Raw genomic sequence first — 20,000 nt, 5'->3', positions numbered from 1 at the left:
CCCACCCGTCCCTCCCATTCCCATCTCCCCCACCCGTCCCTCCCACTCCCCATCTCCCCCACCCGTCCCTCCCACTCCCCATCTCCCCCACCCGTCCCTCCCACTCCCCATCTCCCCCACCCGTCCCTCCCACTCCCCATCTCCCCCACCCGTCCCTCCCACTCCCCATCTCCCCCCACCCGTCCCTCCCACTCCCCATCTCCCCCACCCGTCCCTCCCACTCCCCATCTCCCCCACCCGTCCCTCCCACTCCCCATCTCCCCCACCCGTCCCTCCCACTCCCCATCTCCCCCACCCGTCCCTCCCACTCCCCATCTCCCCCACCCGTCCCTCCCACTCCCCATCTCCCCCACCCGTCCCTCCCACTCCCCATCTCCCCCACCCGTCCCTCCCACTCCCCATCTCCCCCACCCGTCCCTCCCACTCCCCATCTCCCCCCACCCGTCCCTCCCACTCCCCATCTCCCCCCACCCGTCCGTCCCACTCCCCATCTCCCCATCCACCCCACCAACCCCCCTCCCCATCCCCCAGTATTTGTACAGACCGTTTGAACACATCTATAGAAGAAGCAATCACCACAGCTCGAAGGACATGTTCCAGTCCTCCATGATCCGTAGACTGAAATACTGTTCGGTGGAAAAGGGTGGGGGGGTCCATCGCTAGACTGTGGTAAGTGTAATATGGTTTGTGTCTGTGTCTCGAGTGGATTAGATCGCCATCTCGGAGTAAGTCACTTTTGTTACGTGTGGCATTGAAGATGCAGCATATGTAATTTGTAGACGGCTTAGTCAGGGTAATATTTTTTATGTGTAAACACCTCTTGTTTGTGGGTGGTCTGGGTGAGGACTTCTTGTCATGAAGAAAACGTCATGCGTGTGCAAAATCCATCACTACCTCTGGCCGGTGTGTGCCAGCTATGGTGGTGAAGTGTGCTGTGGAGCCGGAAGTGGCAATGGATTTATTTTTTTTTAATGGTGCCGCCCCGTGAGTGGGACGGCCTAGAGGAGGAATCCACCCAAGAGGAAGAGGAGGATCAGAAACGACCTTGGAGGGATAAGAAAACTCCATGTGCAGAGAGGCAAGATGGACGAATGGGAGCAGAGAGAGAGAGAGCGAACCCATCAGAGCCCCTCGAGTGCAGAGAAATAAAAAGGGGAGAGGACAGACTGTGTGTGTGTGTGTGTGTGTGTGTGTGTGTGTGTGTGTGTGTGTGTGTGTGTGTGTGTGTGTGTGTTTGTGTGTGTGTGTGTGTGTGTGTGTGTGTGTGTGTGTGTGTGTGTGTGTGTGTGTGTGTGTGTGTGTGTGTGTGTGTGTGTGTGGTAAGTAAAGGCCAGAGGGTTACAAGGGCTGGTTGAGGGGCTGATCGTTGCTGGTCTCATCTCTGGCTTACTTTGTCTTTCGACTCACTTCGTCACTGGCTCTCAGCTCGCTCCTGGCTTCCAAAACGGGCTGCATCGAGTCCTGCATCTACACAACGTATGGACACGGGGAAGTCTCTGCCTGCATCTTTATTTTGTTTGTAAACGTGTTCTGTGGAACTTTGAGTGGCTTAGGTCTCGCTCTTTATTTCTCATCATTACCTCTGCCACCGAAGGTGTTTTCACCCCCTTTCTGTCTGTTTGTGTGCACAAGATCTCAAAAAGTTATGGATGTGGATGAAACTTGGTGGACCGGTTGGGTGTGTGACGAGGACGAATTGATTCGATTTTCATAAAGATCTGAATCCAGATACAAGAATTATTAGATTTTTTTTTTTTTAAAGTGATTCTTCACTATTGAGAGACGGGGTGAAAAACGATATTGCATTATATCTCCAAAAGTTATTGGGCTCGATGATGGTCCGCTGGATCAGGCATTACATGGTAGAGATATGTGCTCCACCGTGTGCCCTTCTAGTTGTATATAAGTTTGTGTGTCCTCATTTCCCTCTATCGTTTGATACACTTGGCTCGTTCCTAACTGCTCATCTCGTCCATGTCTCACCTACCCCTTCCCCCCATTACAAATAAACCCTTTAAAAGATAATCAAACGAGTGAATGGATGTTCAGCACGTGGACTCACTTCATATTGCAGTTCATGAACAGCAGGGACCATCCTTGTGCCTCTTCTCTGGACTTCCTCTTTTGTTATCCTCCACAACACGAGCGTGCCATGCTCCATTTCTGCACTCCAGTGGTCGTACTTTAAAGGTTTTGAAGAGTATGGTCAGATATTCCTTATCCAGGATTGTGAAGGTTCTTTATTAGGCCCTGTGTTTTATTTGCCTTGTTTACCTGTGTCAATACATGCTTTTGAAATGATAGTTTACTGTTGACGATGCCACCCGAATCAGACACACCTCAGTTAGACAGAGCATCTGTTCCAAATCTTGGAGGTCTGTGGTTTGAACCACTTTATACAAAGACTATATAAATGGTACATGCTGCTTCCTTGCTTGACACTCAGCATTTACAAAGGATAGAGCACGGACAAACAACCTTTGATTGGTAGTAATAGCGCAGGTTTCGATGGCCTCATCCGGCATCGAAGTTCCTTATAAGGTAACCCCTATTATAAGCTTGCATTGGGTGCAACTTCTGGGTTGGGTTTATCAACAATCAACTTCAACTTTAGTTCCTCCATCTTATTTATCAAAGAATCTGCATCTCTTATTTTGTCCTCAAACAGTCCTCTGGACCAGGCTACTTACGAGAAGCTTGCAGACGAGACGCTGGATGCGATGGCAGAGTTTTTCGAAGATCTTGCGGATGCAGGCTATACAGCGAAGGACTACGACGCTTCTTTCTCGGTCAGTGTTGGGAGACCTGGACATTTCTGTGCATGGTCAATTTGTAAGTAACGTCGGTGAAACTCGATTATTTTTGCTTCTAGATCCATCCTCCTTAATGAAGTATAGCTGTTACCGGTGACGGACCTGAACGCAGTTTTACTGATGCTGTTTTGTTTGTTAATGTGGAGACCTCACTGGTGGTTCCGGTGAATATCTATAATACTAAAATGATTCATGAAGCTCCTGCACCGCACCATCTTGCCAGAGAGCTCAGACTCACAGGTCCATGTCGCAATAAAAACTTGCAATTCTTAATCAAGCACATGTAAGGATGCAACACAGACACTTTCAGCGAGTACTGTTGAAATGAGAGCGAGAGATGAACCTTCAGAGTTTAGGCTTTATTCCATTTGATTGGAGCCGCTTCTGTGGGCATACCAGGAAATACAGGTTCAGCTAGGAGTACATAAGCAGAAACGTATACATGTGCAGTTAACCATTGCAGACTAAATCCGCGTAAGCACGGAGTTCGATATAATCTCCATTCTCACCAGTCAATGAGCACCTTCAGTTAACGAGCATCAAGTGGACAGCCGATGTCAATAGCAATGCCCCGGGGACAATCACTCGTGCCGCAGAGAGACCTCCCCTTATACGCGAGACGCACAACATGTGATCCCGCGTCATGTCCCTCGATTCACGTTAATTCACCACATTCTCCCCACCTTTAAAATGTAACTAGGGGCCCATCTTACACACCATGATTGCTTTAGCACTATAGGAGTATACATTTCAAGCAACGCGGACTAATTGATCTACAGAAGCATACATGCCAAGCAGTGATTATTTTGAGTTGTAGGAGCATGGAAATGAGCATCGATATATGATATAATGGGCATATAGGAGCATGAGCAGCGAGAATGCCGATAATCCCCTTTACAGATTGAGTCGTCGAGGGGCCTTGTCGTCGACCTCTCCGGGAGTAAACGGCAGTTTCACTTGAGGGAGACTCCCGATCCTCTTGGTGAGCCTCGACTTGTGCCGGGGATGACTCCTCGATCGCTCTCGGGTGGAACGCGGCAGCCCGTCGCCCGAGGCGGAGTTCCTGGGGGAAATGTCAGAAGGAGGAGTGCCAGGAGGTGGTGTACCGGCGGGAGGAGTACCTGAGGGAGCCAGATGGCGAACCGACACAGTGGTCTCCCTGCCATCCGGGAGCCTGACATGAGCATACTCTGGATTAGTGTCAATGAGTTCGACCCCCTCCACCAGCGGTTCATACTTGCTTTGTCGTACCGGGCGTTTCATGAACACTGTACCGGGAGTGGGTCAGCCAGTTGGGCACCGTTTGACCGTCAACATAACGTCGTTGGTGAGTAAACATACGCTCGTGAGGAGTGGCATTTGTGGACGTGCAGAGCAAAGAGCGTATGGAATTCAGAGCGTCAGGAAGAGTAACCTCCCATCGCTCGGGGCCCAGTCCTCTCGATTTCAGCGCCAGAGTTACGGCTTTCCAAATTACTCCATTATACCGTTCCACCTGCCCGTTTCCCTGTGGGTTGTAACCCGTCGTTCGACTAGTTGCTATGCCGTGCTCTAATAGGAATTGTTTTAGCTTGACCGGCCGACATGAAACACGGCCCTCTGTCTGAATGTATGTACGAAGGTCTCCCAAACATAGCGAAGAGGTCAGAGAGACATTTTACGACAGTGCCCGAGGTCATATCCGAGCACGGAAACGCGAAAGGGAACCTTGAATATTCATCAACAACGGTGAATATGTATCTGTTGTCTGTTTCGGTCGGTAGGGGCCCTTTGAAGTCGATGTTTAGTCTCTCGAAGGGGAAGTAGCCTTGATCAGTCTGCCAGAAGCCGCGCCATAGAATCTGGGTTTTAGTTCAGCACAAACAGGGCATGAAGCATTCATTTGTTTAATATCTTCAACAGAATAGGGAAGATTTTGTCTGCGTACGAAATGTGCCATCCTGGTTACCCCTGGGTGGCACAGAGACACATGGAGGTCTTGCAAAGCCTGACTGATTGTTGCCGAACTGTAGACCCGGGAGAAGGTATCTGCAGCAGGGTTTTCCTTCCCGGGCCGGTAAACAATGTCGTACCTGTAGCAGGCTAGGTCTATTCGCCATCTCATAATTTTTTCATTCTTAATTTTCCCGTTATTTTTTCCCATCAAACATGAAAGCCACGGATCGTTGGTCCGTAACGGCGTGAAGTGGTTTCCCAGTAAATAATGTCTCCATTTACGCAGCGCTTCGACGATGGCGTACGCCTCCTTCTCTATTGCCGAGTGTCTCTGCTCGCTTCTAGAGAGAGTTCTCGAGAAAGAAAGCGACCGGCCGCCCAGACTGATTAAGTGTTGCAGCTATGGCGTGATTTGAAGCGTCGGTCTCCACCACGAAGGGCACCGAGCTGTCGATCGATAAAACCACGGACTTACTGATATCATCCTTGAGATCGTGGAAAGCTTTCACGACAGCGGCATCTGGTGGAAAGTTTTGCAATGCACTAGGGGATGTATTTTCTCGGAGTATTGCGAAATCCATCTTGCATAGTAGCGAACATCCCGATCACCCGGCGCATTGTTTGCAAGTCCTGAGGTGGTGGAAGCTCACGGAGCGGGCGCAATCGCTCAGGATCAGGCTTAATTGTGCCGTCGGCTATCGTGTAGCCGAGAAGGTCAATTGACCTTGCCGAGAATACGCATTTCTCATAGTTGAGAGTCAGATTATATTTTCCAGCAATGCTCAAGAATCTGTCCAGATTCCTATCATGTTCCCTCTGATCCCTACCGCACACTGTGACATTATCACGTAAACAAAAGTGTCTTCGAGGTTTTCATCTGAGATGATGTCGTCCATAACCCGTTGGAAGCAAGCTACTCCATTCGTGACACCGAATGGTATCCTTCTGAACTGGTAGAGGCGCCGCCCTGCCTGGAATGCAGTGTACGGTTTGTCTTCCTCTCGGATGGGAATTTGATGATAGGCGCTTCGCAAGTCGATGGTACTGAATACCTTATAATTGGCCACGCGTTCGACCATCTCATCTATGCGCGGCAGGGGGTAGGCGTCGAGTTGGGTGAAGCGATTGACCGTTTGGGAATAATCGACAACCATCCGTTTCTTATGGTTCTGACTGCTGGTTACTAACACCTGTGCGCGCCATGGCGAATCGCTCGGTTCTATAATTCCCTCCTCCAGTAATCGCTTGGTTTCCGAAGTGATGAAATTCATGTCAGCAGTGGTATATCGCCGCGATTTAATCGCTATCGGTTTGCAGACCGGCGACAAGTTAGCGAACAGCTGGGGGGACGTCACCTCCGCGGTGGTCAGCGCATTTAAAATTAGACGAGGCTTGCTTCCTCCAAAGGGTATTTCGACGCTCGTGTGCTGCTTGAGGACATTATGACCCAGAATTACGTCTGCGCACAAATCACGAAGCACCAGCACCTTTACATCCCGATGCGTGTACCCTTTTACGTCCAATTCAACATTGCAGTACCCTCGTACGCGGGATTGTAGTGAGGTGGCGGCCATGCATACCGTATTGTCAGTCGGGTGGATTACCCATTTCCTGCCCTTCACTAGCGAGCTGTTGACGAAACTTTCAGAGCTACCGGTATCAATCAGTGCCTCAGCCATATGCCCGTTAATTCGCACGTTGATGATAGCCTTGGATAGATTCCCGGGAGGCTGCAGTCAATTTATTTTGCGAGTAGAGAGCCGCAGAAGTGGGTTTATTTCTCCTTAGAGTAGATTTACATACCCTGGCATAATGCCCTTTCTTGTCGCAATTCATGCATGTGGCATCTCTGGCGGGACATTTTTGACGAGGATGCCTTTTGTACCCACAAAAGAAGCATTTACCGACCGGAGCAGTTGCTGAGGAGTTTGACGAGGTCTGGGTATCCGGCTCCTCGGGTGTTTCTCCATCCCTCATGTCTGGCTGTGTCTGTGCCAGTGGGGTTCCTTGGGTTCCCATCGTAGCAGCGTTCATGAGCAGCATCGGTGTCCCAAATGACTCAGATTGCTGCTGAGCCGTATCCATCGCTCGAGCCTGATCGACTACCTTGTCAAGAGTGGGTTGCGCTTTCTCTAGTAAGCGTTGCCGTATGTGGGCTGATCTGAGTCCTTGGATGAATGCCTCCCGGGTCGCTTCCTTTCGGTGTTCCTCGGCGCTTACCGCCCGGAAGCTGCAGTCTTTTCCCAGCTGATTCAGAGCTTGCAGGAACTGATCGATTGACTCCCCGGCTGCTTGCTTGCGTGTGTTGAGAAGATGTCGTATGTATACCTCGTTCTTGGGCTTCACGTAGGCGCCTGCAGCACGTCGATCGCTGCTTCGTAAGTGTCGCACCCCGAGAAGAGCCTGTACACGCCGGGCGAGACATGATTCACGAGAGCGGCAAATTTGTCAGCTCCCTCCGCGATGATGGTCAGATAGTGTGAGAAGGAGCAGAACCAATGTGACCATTTCATTTCTGCGTCAGTCGCGTTCGGGTCTGCGTCGAACCTCTCTGGTTTGTAGATCTTGTCCATCTTTGGTTGAGAGAGCCGAGAAAATCAAATGGAATAAATTGAAATGAGAGCGAGAGATGAACCTTCAGAGTTTAGGCTTTATTCCATTTGATTGGAGCCGCTTCTGTGGGCATACCAGGAAATACAGGTTCAGCTAGGAGTACATAAGCAGAAACGTATACATGTGCAGTTAACCATTGCAGACTAAATCCGCGTAAGCACGGAGTTCGATATAATCTCCATTCTCACCAGTCAATGAGCACCTTCAGTTAACGAGCATCAAGTGGACAGCCGATGTCAATAGCAATGCCCCGGGGACAATCACTCGTGCCGCAGAGAGACCTCCCCTTATACGCGAGACGCACAACATGTGATCCCGCGTCATGTCCCTCGATTCACGTTAATTCACCACAACTGTGCCGTAAAATATTTGGAAAGGTGGAGGGATATTGTTACGAATCTGGAAGCCATTTGCACACAAACAGACAGCAGTCCCTAAGCTTAGTTATTTCATTAAGTATGTGTTAGAATAGTTATAGTTAGAATCCATCCCCTATGTCTAATCTCTAATGGGAATTCCGTGTGTGCGCTGTGAGTTATTTTATAGTCAGGTTTTATACATAGACTACGACTACAACAACAGCGCCACCGTCCCTCACTCAACCCGGTCGCCATTGCCCATGTGTTTTTGGCTGAAGGCGTGGGCGGAGCCTCCATCGCCTCAGATCGAGGCTCCGCTCCGAGGAAGGGAATGGAACGTTTCCTCCAGCCAATGAGCGAAGGGCAAGCATCACATGCGTGCCCCAGCCAATGCGAGGCCAGCATGCCGAAAGCTACTGCGGAGCCTCTTCGGGGGGTGGGCCTCTGAGACGCTTCGACACACCCCCCGAGACGCCTTGTCCAATCAGGATGCTAACCACCTCAGGGGTGGCCCCGCCCAGCCAGATGGGATGTTCGCCCCTCGTCCAATCCGAAGGCAAGTCCCTCAGGGCGGTTCCCTCGACCCGTGGGGGAGGGGAAGGATAAGAGTAGGTGGCGAGCCGCCGAAAAGAAAAGGTTCGCCCAGTTGTGAAGAGGGAGAAAGAGAAGAAGCCTCGTCTTGCCTGCTGGCGTTCTCGTCTACCCGTGGGTGCTCATCCGTCTAGTCCATTCTTGTGCTGGCTGGCGTCCGTTGCGTCGTTCCTGGTCCTTGGTGCTTGGTGCTGCTTTGTTGGCGGGTTCGAGTCCCGCCACCGGACAAGCTCGACCAGACCGCACGAGGCGGACAGGTGCAACAATAGGCCCCTGCCCTCAGCTCGCCTTTCCCTCCCGAGCTGAAGGGCCAAAAAAGGCTGCGGCCACCATTTCTTTGGGAGTGCATGTGCGCGTGTGCGTGTCACCAGTCTGCTAAGTAGAACTGGTGGTGGTCATATGGCAGCTTAGCTGCCAGGGTAGCTTTCATTTCTTGAAGTGCGACTTTGTTGCTGATGCAATGCCCCTCTACCAGTACAGACACAAGAACTGGTACTCATTTCACCGACCTCGGAAGGATGACAGGCTCAGTCAACCCCCAGGTGTATTAATTCAGCGGCCAACGGGGCTTGAACTCAGGACCCTAGGATCCCAAGCCGCCACCCTGAGCCAACACTAACCAGCTATCCTGCACACAGACAAACACAGACAGAAAGGGGTGAAAACATGACCTCCTTTACCTTCGGTGTCGGAGGTAATAAACCTCGACTTCCATCATGATGACGAGGCACAACAGGGTCAGTAATATGTCGACATCAATAACGTGGAGTGTCAACAAACACACATTTACTCTTCACGAACTGCCATTTCACCGAGTGCCTTTGCTAGTTTTACATTGACAATATTTCACCTCAATGGAATTTGTTAATGATGTTAAACCTTAGCACTTAAGAGTTAGAATCACTTATTTTTCTTTGCATACAAGGTCAAGGCTTGTGGAAGTGCTGGAATACAATAGAACAGAACACTGTGGAAAGTGGGGAAACATCAGCTGGGTGGAGGGCCATGGAGCAAAAATGGGTGTGGGAAAGCATGAGCTATCGGGGAGAGGGAGGAGGACATGGGAGGTAAACAAGCTTGAACATGGCAAGAAGAGGAAGGCAAAACCAGGCATAAAACATATGTGAGGGAGGTGAGAAAATGCAACATCCTGGAAAGGAAAGGGTGGACTTGTGGAGTGTTGAGGGCAGAAACGATCACAAGTATGGATAGGGGATGACCTGAGGTGGGGGTGGTGGTGGTGAATAGCCATTCTTGAGGTCCTGGAAGGAAATGAGATTTAAGACTTAAGAAGTTGGTTCCACAGGCAAGAGAAGAGGAACAAATGAGTGGAGGTGAGCAATGAACCTGGATTTTGGGAGTTTTGCCAGAACTCGGTTTGTAGTGAGGTAAATGGTAACGACATTCCAAAATTGTTTTCTCATCCTGCAATGCTTCGATGATATTTGTACACACAAGTAGTAGTTGTTATTGCAGTGTAGTCTGTCTGTGCTTGCAGGCTGGAGTGCTGACTGTGAAGCTTGGTCAAAGGCTTGGAACGTACGTGATCAACAAACAGGCTCCAAACAGGCAGATTTGGCTTTCTTCTCCGTTTAGGTAAGGATCCATTTGATACGATTGATCAACAGCACAAAATCCTGGATATCTCACTGTGGTTTCACCAAATCACAATCAGGTTTATTTTTCTTTCTTGAGTCCAAGTTTTCCAGCTAAAATACACTGATTATTTTTGATGCTTACTATATTTATTTGGGATTCGAGTCAAAATGAAAAATTATACATCGGAGGGTGAGACATTTAAACCAATGCCATCAACCCTTGAACTCTGCCTCACCCCTACCCCTACTCCTCTCGCCCCCCCCCCCCCAAGTGGCCCAAAACGTTATGATTGGACAGGCCATGGCTGGGTGTACAACCGAGATGGTCTTACGCTGCACGATCTGCTAACTACAGAGCTTTCACAGACCATGAACAGTTCAATTGACCTTATGCATCTTCCACATAGTGGCATAGTCCCACATTGACCTTCATCGTTTGTCTGGCCCCTTATGAGGTCTTCAGATTATGAAGAAGCAACTCTGTTGTTCAGACAGGCATGACCAAAGTGGAGGGAACAGACAGACCATCTTGGACATTTTCATAGCTTGATGCAAATTGACAAAGGCTTTGTTGATATTACCTCCCCATTTGTGATTATTATTATTTTTAACACATGAGAACCACTGTTCCTTTGAGTTTGATTACATCTTTGCTCCAGAAGTCATGTGAGGTGATAGCCAGGTTTCAAGCTGTTTTTTTTGTTTTATCAAATCCATTAAAGTTGAAAACGGGTCATTACAGTATTTAGTGGCAGCAAATGCAATTGTGTGGATTATTTGCATCACAAGGTTTTGGCTGGCCTAGTGGTATTCCCAATTGAACCTCGAGCTCACAATGTGGGGAACCAAGGTTCAAATCCCAATGTTTGTAATTCAGGAAAAAGGAAGGACACGTATGCCTATGACTGCCCTTGTCCTGCATGGGATACATGTACAAGCACCTTTGTCAGCCTCAGATCACTTTAAAAAAACAAACAAACAACCAGCAGATAACACAATGCCAAACTTTATTTTGAAAACAAACAAACAAAGCACCAGAGGTTAGTTGATGGTTCTTTTCAATTGATGGCCAGTGAAACAATGAAAACTTTAATTTTTCCCTGTTGAACCAAAACCACCAGAACCTCTTTCTGTATTATCCAGGGACTAGGAGTGGGGAGAGGAGAGAGAGAAAAAAAATTATGGAATGGACAGGTTGAACAAACTGACAAAGCTTTAGCATTACATGATGTTTATACCTGGGCTTGTAAACTGGTACCACTGAGAGTCGCACAGAAAACTTTGCCGTGAGAGAAGGCCGTTTGGCCAATCATGGCTGGACTGTACCAACACCAGTACCAATCACCAATTCCCACATAAGCAACCTGCAAGTTTTGCCAATATCCCCATACCCCACGACCTCAAATCTGGGTACCTATCCAATTCCAACTTTAATGTATCCACCTCTCCGCTGCCACTACCTTTCGGTGGAGACCATTCCTTGCCTTAACCACTCTCGAACTTCAAGACCCCACCTTAAAACTGCCCCAACTCATTTTCTCCACCCATCTTGTCCATACCCTTCATGATGTTCAAACATCGCTATCAGATCCCCACATCCAGGGGATCAGATAGAGTTGGGCCTCACTTAACATTGACCAAATTACACAAATAAGGATCAAGTTCCTTGGGGACATTTCTGGTCAATAATTTTACATAAGCAAAGTACCTAAAAATTGTATATTATAACAAATTAAAACTAGAACTGCCACTTTATAAAACTGCTGGCAGTGATGACCGGGTACCCACACGTCCGCCTTTGATACAACATGGGACTTTCTGCAGATGACAGTCAAAGTTTCGCTTTGATCGGGGAAGTGGTTCCAGAGAAAACAATATTTAATATTGTTCTTGAATCAAACATGGCTGCCAAACCATGTGACCTATCAATTAGAAATTAACAAACTTGTATTCCCTACTCGTGGGCAATACGTTAGTGAAGTTTCCCCTTGATCTGACGAGCCGTTCTGTAGAAGATGTTTGAAGGTTACGGTAAATTGAAGATGGCCGCCAAACCGTATGACCGATCAATAAGAAATTAACAAACTCTACAAAAGACCTCATGGGAAATGTGTGTGTAAAGTTTCGTCTCAATCTGTTCAGCCGTTCTGGAGAAGATGATGTTTGAAGGTTTACGGTAAATTCAAGATTGCCGCCAAACCGTATGACCGATCAATAAGAAATTAACAAACTTGATAAAGGACCTCATGAGGAATGTGTGTAAAGTTTCGCCTCAATCTGTTTGGCTGTTCTGGAGAAGATTTTTTTTTTTAAATTCCCAAAACAAGATGGCTGCCGCACCAAGTGACCTATGACGTCATAATATATTTTTTCTACGGTGAATTGTTGTGCAGATGAGGCTCAAGAAATTTCAGATTTTTCCAATGCAGCATTGTACCTAACGAATTTTGACCAGCACACCTCTTGACCGATGACCTCACGAAAAATCACCCCTGTTCCCCTTGAGGAGCTTATTCAAATGTATGAAGCGAAAACATTTTTACCCTAGAAAGTTTCAGAGATACAGAGGTCCAAAGTTTTTCGGTTTTTTTCGAGATGGCGCCCGTACCACGTGACCTATGACGTCACAATTACCACTTGAGTTTGCTATCAAAAAAGATACATACTACGGTGAAAATTTCGTGTCGACTGGACTTACCGTTCCTGAGAAAATGATTTTTAAAGCGAAAGAACCCGCAAAAATATAAATAATAAAAAAATAAGGAAATAAACAGAAGAAAAACAATAGGGTTCCCTGTCAGAATGACAGGGTACCCTAATAAATGGTGCAAGTAAGATAAAACTCAGTTGAGAATTTGGGGGGTAGGGGTGGGAGAACACAGAAGGGTGCAAGACGAAAAGGACATGGGAGAAGACAGACCACCGACCTGTTTGCACTGTGAAAGTGATACGCCCATAGACTCAGCTTCATTGCAGAAAATTTCAATGATCTTGAAGGCCTTGGTTGCCATGGCATCAAACCGAGCAAGGTGTGAGGCATGAGAGCCAGCCCAGAGGGGGGGGAGCAGTACTTCCTCAAGCTGCAGATGAAGGAATGTAGGTGGACAAATGTTTCAAGTGCACAAAGGAAGAACTTTGTAGGACAGAGGATGCCTCGTCGGTGTCTGGCTTTGGAGGCAAACTTAGAAATGTCATTTGCCCAAGAAAGATCATGGCTGATAGTAAGACCCAAGAGTTTGAGCGATTGAAGTTAAGGATAGTTTTAAATAAAGTAGATAGGAGGGTTCGCCAGACAATCCTTTCGGAGAGACAGAGTGTGACATTTATCAGGGGTGAAAGACATAATTCAAGTGTTAGAACAGCTTGTAATTCTATCAAAGTCTGAAGAGAGGGAAGAGGCTGGTGCCTGTCTACCTGAAGGATGAGGGATGTTATGGCAGAGGGTGGAGTCATCAGCAAATAAATAGATTGTTTTCCAGTCAGATTGTTGATGAAGATGAGGAATAGCACTGGGCCCAGAATGCCGCTTTGACAGAGATGAAAGGATTCCGTTGAGTCGCACATTGGCTACAAGAGTAAAGGAAGACAGCAAGTTGCGTGGAGATGGCCTTGAATGCCATCGGCAGAGAGAGGGCCCTGATCTCATGTTTGAGATCGAGGACCTCCGCCCATTGTTGGGAGAGCAGAAGCATCATGTCTAAGGCAGGGACTTGGTCTGAATCCACATTGAAAATTTGGGATCAAGCAATTGGAGAAAAGGAAGGATGTGATGTCATCCTGAATTGATCTGCCACAAGCAATGCGACTTTGAAAGAAAGAAAAAAAAAGACTGAAGTATCTACGAGAAAAGTTTGGGGTGGGGAGAAGAAAGAAAGCAGGAATTCAAGTTCACGTACACATCACGTGGGGGGAAAAGGGGTCACATCGATGGCATGTTGCACCATCGTCCTGCAGTAAATGTGTTCCATACTGAAAAAAGCTTTGGTGTATACAAGAAAGCCTTCTTCTTCTTCTTCTTCTTTTGGCTGCTCCCGTTAGGGGTCGCCACAGCGGATCATCCGTATGATCCGCACAGTGATTTGGCACAGGTCGCCTCTTACGACCCAGGGATATGGTACACCTATTTTAACCGGGGTATACACCGGCCCAGTATACTGGTACTCATTTTGCTGACCTCGGAAGGATGACAGGCTGAGTCAACCCCCTGGTGTATGAATTCAGTGGCCCAACGGGGCTTGAACTCAGGACCTTTTGGATCCCAAGCCGCTGCCATAACCACTGCGCCAACACCAGGCTATGTATACAAGAAAGCCTCTTACCACTAAACTAGCAAGGCATTTTACATTGTGGTTTTGAGGTTGCGATAATCAACTCGAGCAGTTTCAAAAAGGGACAAACTCGACGAAGCGGTGCATATAGATCGTGGCATTCACGAGTTACATTGCACCGGATTTTGGACATCATGGCTTCCGTGCAGTCGTTATATTCGGGATAAGACCACCCGACTATAAAACAAAAATACAAAAAAAACCACTGCTTCGGTGCCATCTTGACAAGCATCAGAATCGTTTTAACTCGTCCCCAAAGTCCAAGGTGGAATTGATAACCTCATGTAGTTACAACCACGTTTTAAATTCCACCGAAACAGCTACAGTAATTGTCGTCGCAAGTATTGTTGGTTACAAACTAGCAGGGATTGGTGAAGGTGAGGTGTGGTGCTGCCCGGCTGGATGAGCTCTTCCCGGCGGCGGTTACGGGATGTGTTGGGCATTGAAAAGCTACGGAGTTATTGGCTTCATGCTGGTTACCTATGCTTCAAAAACGGATGTGAAGGCCAACGTGTGGTTGCTCAAAATCTTTTCACATTCTGAAGGACCGACAACCAAAAATCTGGGGCCTCCGGGTGCTTTGGGTCGGCCATGAAAGAATAATGTACAAAAATATGTATTTCAATAAACTGTTCAGACCAACAACATTCAAGTTTTGTTGTACACCCCCCCCCCCCCAATGCTTCGAGATACATTTTCACTTCTTCTTCTTTGTTGTTGTTAGTTTTTGAACTTTGTACGAAGAAATTGTTGCCCCTTTTTAGAATGGAAATACATTGATAGACCATTTAGAGTCACTTCATGTTTACCGGAGACCACGAACCAGAACCAGGACAGAGTTAATATCCCTCTTTACGTGTCGAACTATCTTGTGAAATGCTTCCGTGCCATATTCTGTAAGAGTCTTAATTTCTTATCACAATGCTCTTCAACGATACTTCGCAAGGTGTAATTTCTTCTCTCATGACCATGAACATTTCCCTCTTGGGTTTTTTTTTAATTTTGCACGTTTACTTGTATTAAGGAAGGTTCCCACCAGGCTCGGTGTGGCATGCCATTGTTCAAGTATCAGTGTGACACTTCATGTGTATAACTCCCAGTAAGGAAGACCCCCCCTCCCACCACACACACACACGTCATGAGGCACAAGTGTGCTTCATGCATGTACGTGCACGACTCCCACACATGCACTCACCACGCATTCTTGCAGCTTTGGGTAACAGATCTTCTCGCAGATGAGTTGGGCAATGCGCTCACCTTTCTTAACTGGGGGACATGAAACAAAGCAGATGCTTGGTAAATATGAGCAAGCACAACAGTCTCATCATTCTGTACATCTGTACGCCTCACGGCACACAAAAACGATCGATCACAAAATCTCCCACACCACTCTGGGGAGTATCACAAGTAGACGTGAACATTTTCATTGTTGAGAATTTAACCTGGACAGATCACTACTCCATCACAGGATGTGGTTGAAACGGCCATCGACCAAGGAAATCACGTGGAATTGGCCAGGGCACACAATGGCACGTTCTTTCTGAAAGGGTAACGTCTCCAAGTTTATGCGAGAAAACGGGACAGCAAACTATATAGTGATTAATTTTATACTCTTCAACCATTTACAAGGTCAAAGATGCACAAGCTCAGCAAATAAATAAAACAAGTAAGATGATGATAAATAAATGAGAAGGGCACTCGGTCGAGCGCATACCTCCGCCATGTAATGCCTGATGCACGAGAACATATCAGGTCCCAATACATTTTTGAAATATCATGCAAGATATATAGTACTATATAGTTTTGGCTCGATCTCTCAATGGTAAAGAACCACATTAAAAATTAAATAATCCTCACGTCCAGATCCGGATCTGAATATTCACCAAAATCGAATCAATTCGTCCTTGTCACACACCCGACCTATCCACCAAGTTTCATACGAATCCGTCCACGTTTTGAGATAATCGTGCTACGTATCGTATTTGGCCCCATCCCTCTTTGGTGACTAATCACTCAAAATAATAAATAAACTTTTTTTTTTTTAAATCGGATCCAGATTTTCACCAAAATCTAATCAGTTCATCTTCGTCACACACCCAATTTCATCCGGATCCGTACACAACTTTTTGAGATATCCTGCACACAAACAGGTGAAAACAACCTCCTTCCACCTTCGGTGGCAGAGGTAATAAATAAAAAACCATATACCTCTCAGAGTACTGTGCATGCTTATTTATTTGCCATTTAAATTCCTTCATATTCAGTTTAATGATTCACTTTGTCCTTTCGAAACGGTATTAGCCCTTATTGTACGACTTTGAACCTAACATCCCTCACCACTCGCTATCCTCGACGTCATTGAATCATATTTTCCTTTCTCCTGGTCTTTAAAAAGAGACTATTAGCATTTCAATATAAAGTCACCCACTTCCACGTGCACAATCTTCTTCGTTTGTATGCAGCACAAGGTTGCGGGGTAGCATCAATGGCTGAGAGCAAAGCTGTGCCATTGATGCGGTAACCTCTGCTTGCTCGGGAAAGAATTTATTTGCTCATGGTGCCAGCTATCTCACCTAATCTTTGCGAAGGACACCGTCGGCTCTTTAACGTCTACCGATGAACGCCGGCAGATAGGACGCCCAGTTTAACGTCCATCCGAGGGATGACGCACATCGATGAAGCCAGTTTATAGTTGGGCCGAGATTCAAACCCAAGCAAGACAGCTTAGAGGCGAGCTTGTGCATCTCTCGGCCATTACCCACACATGAAAAGCCCTCTTTAAAAAAAAAAAAAACAATTAAAAGGTATAAAAACAAACAAAACAAATTGACAATACAATTTTCAATCAAAAACAACATCCATGCATCCCACAGTATGGCACAACCGAGTTGAATCCGTATGGCAGATGCTGATCATGCTTGCATTGGTCCGTACCAGAATACGATTTTTTACTGAAGTTGAACAGCACGATGTTCACGCTCCCTCTGTAGTCGGCATCGATCACTCCAGCTGCAGCAACACGGATTCGAACCAAAGGTCACGATTAAACCTGCGAGGCTTGGAGTGCATGGACTCAAAAATTCAAACATGGTCTCCAATGTCGATGTTTATTGCAATTTGCACTCTACTCCGATCTCGTCTCGCAATCACTGCACCGTCGTAATCTCTTATCACCTGACCGCTTCACCGAGAGTGGTTTCCAGTCGAGATTCGAATCCAGGTCAGACGGCTTAAAAAAGGTGCGAGTGCATACCAGCACAAAATGAGCACTCACCAAGATTTATAAAATCATAATAATTTTTAAACTTACGAATCACAGACATTGAATTAGGATTATTGGCAAGCCTCAATTGTATACATTAATCGTCTGACTATTCGCTGGACTAAGGGTTTTACAAACACTTACCTCCAACATCCAGGCCATGCTTCACCGCCAAGCCGGAGCGTGGAGCTGGCACACATTGGGAAAAATGGGAAGAGTCAAGTCATGCATGTTCCTTCACATATCACTGCATGAGGATGATCAAACAATGTACAACATGGTGTGTGCAGAACGTGCGAGATCTGTCATGAAATGGTCACCAGATTGTATCCAGACACATTAGGATGACTGTGTACCGCTTAAGCGACTGCAAGTGAATGTGTCGTGTCCGTTAACGCTGGGTCTTCGTCCACCTCAATTGGGCTAACGTTCCCCTAGAGTGCACTTTATTAATTTTACAGGGACTCCAATCGGCCGATAGTAGCACGTGCCCTCAACTCGGCTTCGCATCTGATCATTTGCCAGACAGGTTCACCCATCGGGGCCATTTGCTAAATACTTTTGGGACCATGTATTTATTACGTGCAGTACTGGCAGGGGAACCCTGCATTGCCCGGTGCCGTTCTAATCCTGTTGGCATTTTGAAATCAAATTTTGTGGGGTTTTTTTTTAAATGTTTTTGTAGGTGCCCAAATCACTTCCCTATACCCACTAAGGAACGGGGGGCCAGGAATCATGCATTATTACCTTTCATGTAGCTACAAAGCAAAAAAAAAAAATTTTTTTTTTTTTTTGCAAAAACTTTTCTTTTATTTTTCCAATACTTTCAATGTATATAAATATATTATTAATTTTTGCCTAAAACACTCCCCTGTGCTCACCGAGTAACCTCTCAAAGTTGGACGAAGATCTGCTCAGCCATCTCAAAACAACAAATGGTGACACACAGAACATCTTTCATGGTATAGATAGATGCAGAGAGAGACAGACAGAGACAGAGACACAGAGACAGAGAGACACAGACCGACCATATACACCATATGGTAGATGTAAAATTTGAATGCCTAAAAAAAGAAGGGATGGCTCCCAAAGCTAAGTGGTGTATTTTCTGGTCTGTGCTCCCCCAACTATCCAATTAGTTACGTTGACGTGGGCTGAATAGAGAACCTCATACTGTGATCAGCAATCTATGCACATCAGACAAGTTTTAAACAACCAATTACCAACTGCACTCAATTTTATATTACAACATCCCAGTATGTTGTGTGTGACACCGCGCGCGCGCGCGCACACACACACACACACACACACACACACACACACACACACACACACACACACACACACACACACACACACACACACACACACACACACACACACACACACACACACACACACACACACACACACACACACACACACACACACACACACACACACACACACACACACACAATTGGAGCAATAACAAAATCCATCAAAAGCAAATTCACCGATCCTGCCGTAGCACCCAACAGGTAGAGAGATTTGTATGTCAGTCTTAACGATCATTCTGTCCATCGAAGGGATCTCGGCTTCCTCGGCACTGCACGACAAACGACAGTTCGGCACTTTTCATCAATGCAACAAATGGCTCAAGGATCAAAATATAAATTTTATCATCATCATCATCGTCATAATCATCATCATCATCATCATCATCATCATCATCGTCGTCATCATCGTCGCAGCCTTTACTTCAGGACTTTGCTGATGCATCATGTCATTACAGCAGCTTGCATGAGCACTTGGGATGCTGGATTCATCAGTTCATTCAAAAAGACAATAAAGCTATTCTTGGCTGGAACTTGAATTGAAAAAAAAAGAAACAGCTCGGTAACTATGGATACGTGATAAGTGTAAACGAAGGAGGATGATAACTGCAAGGCAAGTCTCAAGTCAAATGAAATCAACCCACAGTAGGCACTAAATAGCAACGGACAAAGTTTGTTAAATTCCAACGGTGGTCTGCAAATAATTATTGCACCACAGGATGGCACAGAGGCTGCACACTGGTCGCCGGGTAGTCGCCGTCCAGGTTCAATTCCAGACCAGACTAAAACTGTCCGATTGGTGCTCCGCAAGTAGCGCGTCGCGTAACGGAGAGCGCCGTCCCTCGGACGGACGTCAAGCCGGCTATCCACTCTGTTAAGATTGGTTACACATTCCCACGGTGAGTTTCATGAAGAGAGGGCGAGTCATTGCCGGCACCCTGAACAGATTCCTCTCTGAAGTCTCACCAAGCAGCATTTTGTATGCAATGTCGAGGCTCGTGGAGGAACTAGAACGCTGGATCGGGTGAAGAAGCAACAGAACACAAGGAACAGCAAGGGGAGAGACAGAGATAGAGATAGAGGAAAACACCAACAGCAGGGTTGAAGGACAAAATAGGAGGGAGATTTGGACAAACAAGGGATGTGGGCGAGGACACAAGGGGTGGACAAGATGGATACAGAACC

At 46.8% G+C, this 20,000-nt stretch overlaps 2 protein-coding genes across 2 annotated transcripts in view; one reads left to right on the top strand and one right to left on the bottom strand.

Annotated features, from left to right (window-relative positions):
* FXN (frataxin) overlaps window positions 1–10,653 on the top strand; it is an 11,686-nt gene extending 1,033 nt beyond the window's left edge. The window contains exons 3-5 of the mRNA XM_085890872.1: window positions 2,669–2,789; window positions 9,810–9,907; window positions 10,182–10,653. Coding sequence (XP_085746998.1) covers window positions 2,669–2,789; window positions 9,810–9,907; window positions 10,182–10,335 — 373 coding nt within the window. The 3' untranslated portion in view covers window positions 10,336–10,653. The remainder of the gene's footprint in view (window positions 1–2,668; window positions 2,790–9,809; window positions 9,908–10,181) is intronic.
* A 246-nt stretch (window positions 10,654–10,899) lies between these two features.
* DUT (deoxyuridine triphosphatase) overlaps window positions 10,900–20,000 on the bottom strand; it is a 10,135-nt gene continuing 1,034 nt past the window's right edge. The window contains exons 2-6 of the mRNA XM_085890873.1: window positions 18,996–19,087; window positions 17,644–17,688; window positions 17,172–17,246; window positions 15,433–15,503; window positions 10,900–11,055 (exon numbers count right to left, since the gene is read on the bottom strand). Of these exons, the coding sequence (XP_085746999.1) occupies window positions 10,999–11,055; window positions 15,433–15,503; window positions 17,172–17,246; window positions 17,644–17,688; window positions 18,996–19,087 (340 nt within the window). The 3' untranslated portion in view covers window positions 10,900–10,998. The remainder of the gene's footprint in view (window positions 11,056–15,432; window positions 15,504–17,171; window positions 17,247–17,643; window positions 17,689–18,995; window positions 19,088–20,000) is intronic.

This window comes from Eptatretus burgeri, chromosome 8, assembly GCF_056783735.1.
Source record: "Eptatretus burgeri isolate ZD-2024b chromosome 8, Ebu_testis_v1, whole genome shotgun sequence".
Lineage (NCBI taxonomy): Eukaryota > Metazoa > Chordata > Myxini > Myxiniformes > Myxinidae > Eptatretus > Eptatretus burgeri.
The sequence above is the reverse complement of the archived record's forward strand: the minus strand, read 5'-3'. Positions and strand labels throughout refer to the sequence as shown.